General features: G+C 41.9%; 1 protein-coding gene across 1 annotated transcript; it reads left to right on the forward strand.

Annotated features, from left to right (window-relative positions):
- Nucleotides 1–584: 584 nt before the first annotated feature.
- LOC133574921 (uncharacterized) lies at nucleotides 585–11,083 on the forward strand. The gene is made up of 2 exons (XM_061927279.2): nucleotides 585–897; nucleotides 9,591–11,083. Exons 1-2 carry the CDS (start codon nucleotides 783–785, stop codon nucleotides 10,994–10,996), a joined length of 1,521 nt encoding a protein of 506 aa, XP_061783263.2. The 5' UTR covers nucleotides 585–782; the 3' UTR covers nucleotides 10,997–11,083.
- The last annotated feature ends 272 nt before the right edge of the window (nucleotides 11,084–11,355 follow it).

Genomic DNA, 11,355 nt, shown 5'->3' on the forward strand with positions numbered 1-11,355 from the left:
TTAGAACAGTTTAAAATGCCGTGAAACCTCGTTAAATGCCTTTTCTGTCAATGCTGTGTTCGCTGTGAGCTGGTTTGTTTTCAACGAATTCAATATGGCGACCGCGTTGCTAGGGGATTGGAGGGCGGAAGTGACGTAGGTCCGCCCTCGCCCATTATCATTTATCAAGATACCTTGGGTGATTTAACAATTTTTATGTGATTTATTCGTTATATAACAACCGAAGCTAACAACCGACCTGGTGCGCTTGTGAGGTAGACATAAAGATTTCCAAATTCCATGTCCGGCCATTGTGTAGGATTATCAGTCCACGCATCTGCTGGAAGGCGGTAAGGGCAGTCGTTTAATCCAACTACAGAACATTTTAACTCGTATCTTAACCTAGCCTCACTGGAAAGACTATTTACATAATCATACGCCATTTAGAACCGTTTAAAATGCCGTGAAACCTCGTTAAATGCCTTTTCTGTCAATGCTGTGTTCGCTGTGAGCTGGTTTGTTTTCAACGAATTCAATATGGCGACCGCGTTGCTAGGGGATTGGAGGGCGGAAGTGACGTAGGTCCGCCCTCGCCCATAACGTTGGTTGCGACCCGCCATAAAATGAAGAAGAAGAAGCACGTTCAGGGAGGGGAGGGTGCGGTGCTCACTGCTGGTCTTTTAGAAACTTACTCAACAGCAACACACTTTCACGGTTAACATTCAAATATTACTCATTTCTAAAGCCCAGGAGACGGCGGTGGAGTCTAAAGTATTGGAGTGTCTGAAGGGATGTGTTAGAACATGGACGACAACTGCTATGCCAAGATGGCGACACGAAGAGAAGACGGAAAAGAGTCATCGCCGCCAACTACCAGCAACTCATCAACGGACAAAAAGAGGAACATTGCAGATAAAGGTGAGCGAGTTGATGTTTACCACAACGTCTTTTGGAGGCTATCGTCAACTTTGATACGTGCGTTGATGAGAAATGAGCCGACATTGTTGACCAAGTTTAACAAAGAACCGCCATGTTGTTAGCCTGAAGAAGACAGCCTCAATGTGGTTCAAACCAGAGGAGATGAAAACATGTCAAAGGAATGAAGTTGGACAAGTAAAAAGGGACACTAGATCTAAAACGTAGAGGTGGAGATTGATTCAAAACAAGTTTCACTTTTATTTGATCCAAAAACATGTGTTTGTATTGACACTGCATACACTGCATCTTACTCTGAGCAACATTTTAATTAATAGAAGAGATGTCCGATAATTAGGGCCCGCCATGGCCCATTGCAAAAGGACTCCCACAGGGAGTCCTTATGCAATGGGACATAAGGACCTATTGTTATTCGATCGTTTTTTCTTTCTTATTATTATTATTCTTCCGCAGCTTTGCGCACTACTTTCACCCCCTTAACATGCTTCAAAACTCACCAAATTTTACACACACATCAGTAATATACGGCAAAACTTTTTATCAAAGAACCAAACTTAAAAACTCAAAATTGCGCTCTAGCGCCCCCTAGAAAAAAAAAAACTAGACTGCCTGTAACTCCCACTAAGAAGGTCGGAAAAATATGAAACAAAATCCTCTATGTAGGTCTGACTTAGACCTAGTTCTCATAATTGTATGTCTTCGGGCTAAAATCAACAGGAAGTTGGCAATTCCCCCTTCAAGACAAAAAAGTACTAAAAACAGTCACTTTTGCCTCTTTGAGCTGTAATTTGACCCCCTTAACATGCTTCAAAACTCACCAAACTGAACACACACATCAGGACTGGCAAAAACTGTGATCTAATGAAAAAACCTAACCCCAAATTCAAAAATTGCGCTCTACAGCAATTTTTTTATAAAACTGATAAATAACTGCTCCTGGGAAGGAAAAAATTACAAAACTGCCTGTAACTCCCACTGGGAAGGTCGGAGAGACATGAAACAAAAACTTCTATGTGGGTCTCACTTAGACCTACATTTCATAAATTGACAACCCCCAGCAAAAATCTACAGGAAGTTTGCTATTCCCCCTTCAAAACAATTTTTTTGTAATAACCGGTCACCTTCCTTCAAAAACGAACTCCTCTGAGCGCGTTTGTCGTTTCGCCTTCAAACTAACACAGGAGAGAGATTGAACCCTTGTGAATACAACAACTGAAGCGCTTTTTAATTAAGTGCTCCGGTTTTGATTTTATGACCCTTCAAAGACCCGCTGCACTCATGCTGCTGTGGTGCTGGTTTTTTAAGATGGCTGCTTAAAAGCAGGAAGCACCAACGTGCCCACACAATGCAGACAAGGTAGGTACACTAGACAAAAGTCTTGGGGCACTTCCGACTAAAAGTAGACAAAAGTATTGGGACACTTAGGACTAGCACCTGCCAAATACGCGGGCCCGTCCAACGCTGCTTGCAGCTTTAATTACAATTACATTTTAAAGAGTAACTGCACTTTTTTAGGAATTTTGTCTATCATTCACAATTAGAGATGTCCGATAATGGCTTTTTTGCCGATATCCGATATTGTCCAACTCTTAATTACCGATTCCGATAAATACAGTCGTGGCATTTGTTATGTTATTTTTTTAAATAACACATCGTTGGATGACTTGTAGAACTGTCTTTTAATCACGATCACATTTTGCAAACGCTACTTCAACACTCGTGCGTACAAGGTGTGTTCCCAGGGGCCCCGAAAAGGGGGAGTAAAGGAGACGGATTCTAGGGGCCCATGATGGAGGGGGGCCCAGAGAGGCCCCTAATGATGATGAAATTATAATACAGAAAAAATAATGACACTGTGTTGGGGGCCCTGTAAAGATTCTTTTCATGGGGCCCAAAATCCCTAGCGGCGCCCCTGTGTGTTCCTCTCTGAAGAGTCCTACCTGGCACATACTATATATTGGTTCCTAGTCATTTGTAGACTTCTACTACCACCATGTGGTCAAACACTATCATTACAGAATTAACACATTATTATGCCTAATTTTGTTGTGATGCCCCGCTGGATGCATTAAACAATGTAACAAGGTTTTCCAAAATAAATCAACTCAAGTTATGGAAAAAAAATGCCAACATGGCGCTGCCATATTTATTAATGAAGTCGGAAAGTGCATTATTTAATTTTTAACAAGCCTCAAAACAGCAGCTTGGAATTTGGGACATACTCTCCCTGAGAGAGCATGAGGAGGTTGAGGTGGGCGGCGTTGAGGTGGAGGTTTGCGGGGGTGTATATTGTAGCGTCCCAGAAGAGTTAGTGCTGCAAGGGGTTCTGGGTATTTGTTCTGTTGTGTTTATGTTGTGTTACACTGCGGATGTTCTCCCGAATTGTGTTTGTCATTCTTGTTTGGTGTGGGTTCACAGTGTGGCGCATATTTGTAACAGTGTTAAAGTTGTTTATACGGCCACCCCTCAGTGTGACCTGTATGGCTGTTGACCAAGTATGTGTGTGAAAAGCCGTAGATATTTTGTGATTGGGCCGGCACGCAAAGGCAGTGCCTTTAAGGTTTATTGGCGCTCTGTACTTCTCCCTACGTCCGTGTACCACTCCGTACAGCGGCGTTTTAAAAAGTCATAAATTTTACTTTTTTTAAACCGATACCGATAATTTCCGATATTACATTTTAAAGCATTTATCGGCCGATAATATCGGCAGTCCGATATTATCGGACATCTCTAATTGTTATAATTGTGTTGTTTTTAGACCAGATATGAATTGCATTTGTACTGGATCATTTTCATATAACTAAATGAAGTGAAGTGAATTGAATTATATTTATATAGCGCTTTTCTCTAGTGACTCGGAGTGCTGTTACATTGTGAAACCCAATATCTAAGTCACATTTAAACCAGTGTGGTTGGCACTGGGAGTAGGTGGGTAAAGTGTCTTGCCCAAGGACACAACGGCAGTGACTAGTAAGTCTGAAGCGGGGATCGAACCTGGAACCCTCAAGTTGCTGGCACGGCCACTCTACCAACCGAGCTATACCTAAGACCTTCCTCTGAGAGGTAATACTTACGTCTTGAATAAAATACTTGTGCAAGCAAAAATGTAGCATTGCACATTCCATGCAAATAAACCCCAATAAATCAATACATACACCAATAATCAATACATAGTAATGATAAATAAAAAATATCAGTAAAATGCAAACTTAAAACGACTGTCTTAAATGAAATAATTCAGTAAAAATAATATATCGTATTGTATTTAGGTGAGAATGGTGTTGTGGCTTGTGCAGCCCTTTGAGACACTTGTGATTTAGGGCTATATAAATCAACTTTGATTGATTGATTGATTGATACAGTGTATGCAAAAAAGTAATAAAGTAAAACAGGATATGAGAGAGGACTCTATAGTTTTAGTAAGTGGATAAATGCCCGGGGGCCGTATGTTTGACACCGATGACCTGTACTGTTATTTTGGATCTTTTTTTTAGAGTGCTTTATAGGTGGAATAGAGGGAATCCCATTCCCTTGTTAGTTGACTTCTGCTAGCCTTTATTCATGAGTTAAAATGCATTAAAAAAAAGAAAAGCGTTGTTTTCTTGTTTTTCTTGTCTACTGTAAGAATTGTGAATGATAGACAAAATTCCTAAAAAAGTGCAGTTACCGGTATCCTTTAAAATGTAATACAGTTTCTTTTCTGTTGTTTCAATATTTAACATTAGTTTTGGGTGATACAACACATTTGGGTATGGATCCGATAGGGCAGTGTTGGTCATACCAATACTGATACTTTAAATGTTCAAGATCCTTAAAGTATAACATTACTTATAATCAGAAAAAAAAACACAGTACCGTATTTTCCGCACCATAAGCCGCCCTGGGTTATAAGCCGCGCCTTCAATGAACGGCATATTTCAAAACTTTGTCCACCTATAAGCCGCCCCGTGTTATAAGCCGCATCTAACTGCGCTAAAGGAATGTCAAAAAAACAGTCGGATAGGTCAGTCAAACTTTAATAATATATTAAAAACCAGCTAGTGTGGGCGCGCATGGAGTCGTATATCAACATGGACGGAGCTGCGTGAAAAAAGCCACCCGGCCTCTTCGCGTAAACTTACCTTAACCACTCGCTCATCTTTTCTTCATCCATCCATCCCTTCGAGTTAGCTTTTATGATGACGCCGGCTGGAAAGGTCTCTTTTGGCAAGGTCTTCCTTTTGAATATCACCATGGGTGGAAGTTTCTGGCCATTAGCATGGCAAGCTAGAACCACAGTGAAGGATGACTTCTCATTCCCTGTGGTGCGAATATTCACCGTACGTGCTCCCGTTGTATCCACAGTGCGGTTCACAGGAATATCAAAAGTCAGTGGAACCTCGTCCATGTTGATAATGTTCTCTGGCCGGATCTTTTTTTCAGCTATCTTGTTTTTACAATATGCACGGAAAGTAGCCAGCTTTTCTTGAAAGTCTTTAGGCAGTTGCTGTGAAATAGTAGTCCGTGTGCGGATGGAGAGATTGCGTCTTTTCATGAACCGGAAACCTGTCGCTTAGTAGGAGCCATTTTGTGGTCTTTACAGATGTAAACACACAAAGGAAATGAAACGTAATATCCGCGCGCTTCTTCTTCTTCTATGGGGGCGGGTGGTTGCTTACAGTAGAAGAAGAAGCGCTTCCTCTTCTATGGGGGCGGGTGCTTACCTTGGCGGTTGCTTGCGTAGAAGAAGAAGCACTTCCTCTTCTACGGGGAAAAAAGATGGCGGCTGTTTACCGTAGTTGCGAGACCGAAACTTTATGAAAATGAATCTTAATATTAATCCATATATAAAGCGCACCGGGTTATAAGCTGCACTGTCAGCTTTTGAGTAAATTTGTGGTTTTTAGGTGCGGCTAATAGTGCGGAAAATACGGTATATTAAAATTATTTCCCACTGTTAATTTGAAATCCTTTGTGTTTTGCCTTTAAAGTCCTCCTACACAGGAACTTACTTCCTGAGTCCATAAACAAAAAAAGGTACACATTTTGTGATATCAATATTGATATAATCACTGTAGTATAGCTGGTAGTCAAATTTGCGGGACTCAGCTGGAATGAGTCATCAACATGCCTTATCGCGATAGCTTGATTGAAGTAAAATCTCCTATTGTCGGCCAAATTGATACAATTTGTAATTCTAGCTCGACTTGTCCCAGTCCAAGCCAGGTATTTCAAACATTGGTCCATCATTCTGGCATGAAATTTTTGGCCATTAAAGGGGAACATTATCACCAGACCTATGTAAGAGTCAATACCGTAATTTCCGGACTATAAGCCGTTACTTTTTCCCCTCGTTCTGGTCCCTGCGGCTTATACAACGGTGCGGCTTTTCTACGGCTTACGGTAACCAGGGGCGCGCACTACCGAGGATGCGCGAGACCGAGGCAGACATCTGGCGCCAGGTAACGAGAGCAAAACAAAGAGTAGGAGAGCGTCAGGGACAGTTTGCGCGAAGGAAGTGTTCAAGCAAACACCCTCAATATGGAAAACAGACGGAGAAGTGCATATGATGCTGCTTTTAAGTTAAAGGCAATCGATCTGGCTGATGAAGAGGACGGCGTAACGGCTGATAAAGCCGGAGCCGTTGATTCCACTGATGAAGAGGAAGGTTTTGAGAGCGAGAACAAAGGAGAGAGAGTGGCTGACGACGACATTTTGGACCTGTTCTTCTCCGACACCGACGAAGAGGATTTCGGTGGTTTTAGTACGCAGGAGGAAGACGATGACACAATGATTAAAGACTGACTTTTCATATACCGGTAGTAGGCTGGTTATTTTGATAACGTAAACGGCCGCGGGACTGCACTTTTACTGCCGTGTTACAGGCGAGCACTTTGTATTACTTTGCACCGTTGTATTATTTGTACTCTGCACGAATGCTGTTCGCCATGTCAAAGATGTGAAAGTTTGATTGAAAGATTTATTGTTAATAAATGGGACGCTTTGCGTTCCCAAACAGTCATCTCTGTCCCGACAATCCCCACCGTGGTAGCAGGAACCCCTATATACTACGGTAATTACACATCAAAACGCCTGCGGCTTATAGTCGGGTGCGGCTTATATATGGAGCAATCTGTATTTTCCCCTAAATTTAGCTGGTGCGGCTTATAGTCAGGTGCGCCTTATAGTCCGGAAATTACGGTATATACCTTGATGTTGCAGAAAAAAGACCAAATCTTTTTTTAACCGATTTCCGAACTCTAAATGGGTGAATTTTGGCGAATTAAACGCCTTTCTAGTATTCGCTCTCGGAGCGATGACGTCACATCGGGAAGCAATCCGCCATTTTCTCAAACACCGAGTCAAATCAGCTCTGTTATTTTCCGTTTTTTCGACTGTTTTCCGTACCTTGGAGACATCATGCCTCGTCGGTGTGTTGTCGGAGGGTGTAACAACACGAACAGGGACGGATTCAAGTTGCACCAGTGGCCCAAAGATGCGAAAGTGGCAAGAAATTGGATGTTTGTTCCGCACACTTTACCGACGAAAGCTATGCTACAACAGAGATGGCAAGAATGTGTGGATATCCTGCGACACTCAAAGCAGATGCATTTCCAACGATAAAGTCAAAGAAATCTGCCGCCAGACCCCCATTGAATCTGCCGGAGTGTGTGAGCAATTCAGGGACAAAGGACCTCGGTAGCACGGCAAGCAATGGCGGCAGTTTGTTCCCGCAGACGAGCGAGCTAAACCCCCTGGATGTCTTGGCTCACACCGTCCCGAAGATGATCAAGAGAAGAATATCGACCCTAGCTTCCCTGGCCTGCTGACATGAGGGTATGTCTACAGAATATATTAATTGATGAAAATTGGGCTGTCTGCACTCTCAAAGTGCATGTTGTTGCCAAATGTATTTCATACGCTGTAAACCTAGTTCATAGTTGTTAGTTTCCTTTAATGCCAAACAAACACATACCAATCGTTGGTTAGAAGGCGATCGCCGAATTCGTCCTCGCTTTCTCCCGTGTCGCTGGCTGTCGTGTCGTTTTCGTCGGTTTCGCTTGCATACGGTTCAAACCGATATGGCTCAATAGCTTCAGTTTCTTCTTCAATTTGGTTTTCGCTACCTGCCTCCACACTACAACCATCCGTTTCAATACATTCGTAATCTGTTGAATCGCTTAAGCCGCTGAAATCCGAGTCTGAATCCGAGCTAATGTCGCTATAGCTTGCTGTTCTTTCCGCCATGTTTGTTTGTGTTGGCTTCACTATGTGACGTCACAGGAAAATGGACGGGTGGTTAAAATCAGGCACTTTGAAGCTTTTTTTTAGGGATATTGCGTGATGGGTAAAATTTTGACAAAAACTTAGAAAAATATAATAAGCCACTGGGAACTGATTTTTAATGGTTTTAACAATTCTGAAATTGTGATAATGTTCCCCTTTAAACACTGTGCACACACATAGTATATCAAAGAACAGGTTAAATTAAAGCTGCAAGCAGCGTTGGTCGGGCCCGCGTATTTGGCAGGTGCTAGTCCTAAGTGTCCCAATACTTTTGTCTACTTTTAGTCTGAAGTGTCCCAATACTTTTGTCTAGTGTACCTACCTAGTCTGCATTGTGTGGGCACGTTGGTGCTTCCTGCTTTTAAGCAGCCATCTTAAAAAAACAGCAGCGCAGCAGCATCAGCGCAGCGGGTCTTTGAAGGGTCATAAAATCCAAACCGGAGCAGGTATTAAAAATCCCATCTATACTTTTAATCACAAGGGTTTTATCTCTCACCTGTGTTAGTTTGAAGGCGAAACGACAAACGCGCTCAGAGGAGATAGATTTTGAAGGAAGGTGACCGGTTTTTACAAAAAATTTGTTTAGAAGGGGGAATAGCAAACTTCCTGTTGATTTTTGCTGGGGGTTGTCAATTAATGAAATGTAGGTCTAAGTGAGACCTACATAGAGGTTTTTGTTTCATGTCTGTCCGACCTTCCCAGTGGGAGTTACAGGCAGTTATGTAGTTTTTTTATTCCGAGGAGCAGTTTTTTCTCCGTTTTATTCAAAAATTGCTGTAGAGCGCAATTTTTAAATTTGGGGTTAGGTTTCTTTATTAGATCGCAATTTTTGCCAGTCCTGATGTGTGCGTTCAGTTCGGTGAGTTTTGAAGCATGTTAAGGGGGGTCAAAATACAGCTCAAAGAGGCAAAAGTGACTGTTTTTAGTACTTTTTTGTCTTGAAGGGGGAATTGCCAACTTCCTGTTGATTTTTGCCCGAGGATATACAATTATGAAAACTAGGTCTAAGTCAAACCTACATACAGGTTTTTGTTTCATGTCTCTCCGATCTTCCTAGTGGGAGATATAGGCAGTCTAGTTTTTTTATTTTTTCCTAGGGGGCGCTAGAGCGCAATTTTGAGTTTTGGGGTTCGTTTTTTTTTTTTAAAAAGGTAATTTTCGCAGGTCCTGATTTGTGGGTCAAATATGGTGAGTTTTGAAGCATGTTAAGTGGGTCAAATTACAGTTTGTTGTGGCGGCGGAAGAATAAAGAATAATAAAACGTTACAATAACAATAGGTCCTTATGTCCCATTGCATAAGGACTCCCTTCGGGAGTCCTTTTGCAATGGACCATTGCGGGCCCTAATTAATTCCAGGAGAAACATTTCAAGGATCATGTCTGAGCCAAAGTGTGTTTTTGTCCTGCAGACGTCCAGCAGCTGATTGGTCATGAAGAAGAAGGGATCTCCACTTTAAGACAGGAGAATATCCATTTCCTTCAAGTTACAGAGGAAAGAGAGGACCTCCAGATTAGTCAGGATGTGTGTCTTCTAAAGCTGAAGGAGGCTGATCCCACCAAGTTGCCGTTGACTGTTGTCTCTGTGAAGACTGAAGACCACGAAGACAAACCCCAAGACCAGAAGCTGACTGGTCATCAAGGGGAACATTCCCTTGAGTCCACTTTGAAGCAGGAGAATCCCGATTCTCTCCACGTTAAAGAAGAAGAGAAGGAACTCTGGATCACTCAAGAGCGAGAGTGTCTTCTCGGGCTGGAAGAGGCTGATCCCGCCAAGTTGCCATTGACTGTTCTCTCTGTGACTAAAGACAATGAAGACAAACTACAAGCAGACAACCTCTTAGCTCCACTATCAGATAGTGAGGCTGAAGACTTGGTTGGAGAACCTTTAAGCAGCGATACAGACTTCGAGAGTGATATGAGGACTCACACTGACAACAAACACTCTGAATGCTCTAAAAATAAGACAGGGAAAAAAGTATTTATCTGCTCAGTGTGTGCCAAAAGCTTTGCTCAAAAGGTCTATTTGACCCGACACATGAAAAGACACACAAGAGAAAAAGCATTTAGTTGTTCAGTTTGTGGTAAAAGGTTCGTTGAAAAGCGAAATATGGTCAGACACATGAGAACACATACAGGAGAAAAACCCTTCAGTTGTTCTGTCTGTGGTAAAAGATTCGCTCAGAAGGCACATATGGTGAAACACATGAAAAGGCACACGGGAGAAAAACTCTTTAGTTGTTCAGTTTGTGGTAAAAGTTTCTTTGAAAAGAGGGATATGGAAAGACACATGAGAACGCACACAGGAGAAAAACCCTTCAAATGCTCTTTCTGCATTAAAAAATTCACTCAGAAGGGAGCTTTGTTAGCACACATGAACACGCACACGGGGGGGAAAGTCCACATTTGTTCAGTTTGTGGGAAAAGATTCTATCATAATTCAAGTATGTTAAGACACATGCACATGCACACAGGCGACAAACTCTTTGGTTGTGTAGTTTGTGGTAAAAGATTCCTTTTTAAGTCAGGTGTGGAAACTCACATGAGAACACACACAGGAGAAAAGCCCTTTAGTTGCTCTGTCTGTAGTAAACGGTTCGCTCAAAAGGGAACTATGGTAAAACACATGAGAACGCACACAGGAGAAAGGCTATTTATTTGTTCAGTTTGCGGAAAAGGATTTGCTCAGCAGTCCATTATGGTAAAACACATGAACACGCACACGGGAGAAAAACCCTTTAGTTGTTCAGTTTGCTGTAAAAGATACGCTGAAAAGAGAGCGCTTGTAACACACATGAGTAAACACTCGGCACAGTGACCCTTTCGTTGCAGTTTGTTGTTGAAGTTACAATTGAAGGCACATCTGACTGAACACATGCGGAGAATAAAATGCTTTCCTCCCTAATTTGTGGTAAAAGATTGTCAAAACATAGAAGTGCAATGTCATATTTGTGTAATCTCATGAGAAGTGATGATCTGCTGTACAGGTAAAAGCCAGTAAATTAGAATATTTTGAAAAACTTGATTTATTTCAGTAATTGCATTCAAAAGGTGTAACTTGTACATTATATTTATTCATTGCACACAGACTGATGCATTCAAATGTTTATTTCATTTAATTTTGATGATTTGAAGTGGCAACAAATGAAAATCCAAAATTCCGTGTGTCACAAAATT

This window comes from Nerophis lumbriciformis, linkage group LG03 (assembly GCF_033978685.3).
Source record: "Nerophis lumbriciformis linkage group LG03, RoL_Nlum_v2.1, whole genome shotgun sequence".
Lineage (NCBI taxonomy): Eukaryota > Metazoa > Chordata > Actinopteri > Syngnathiformes > Syngnathidae > Nerophis > Nerophis lumbriciformis.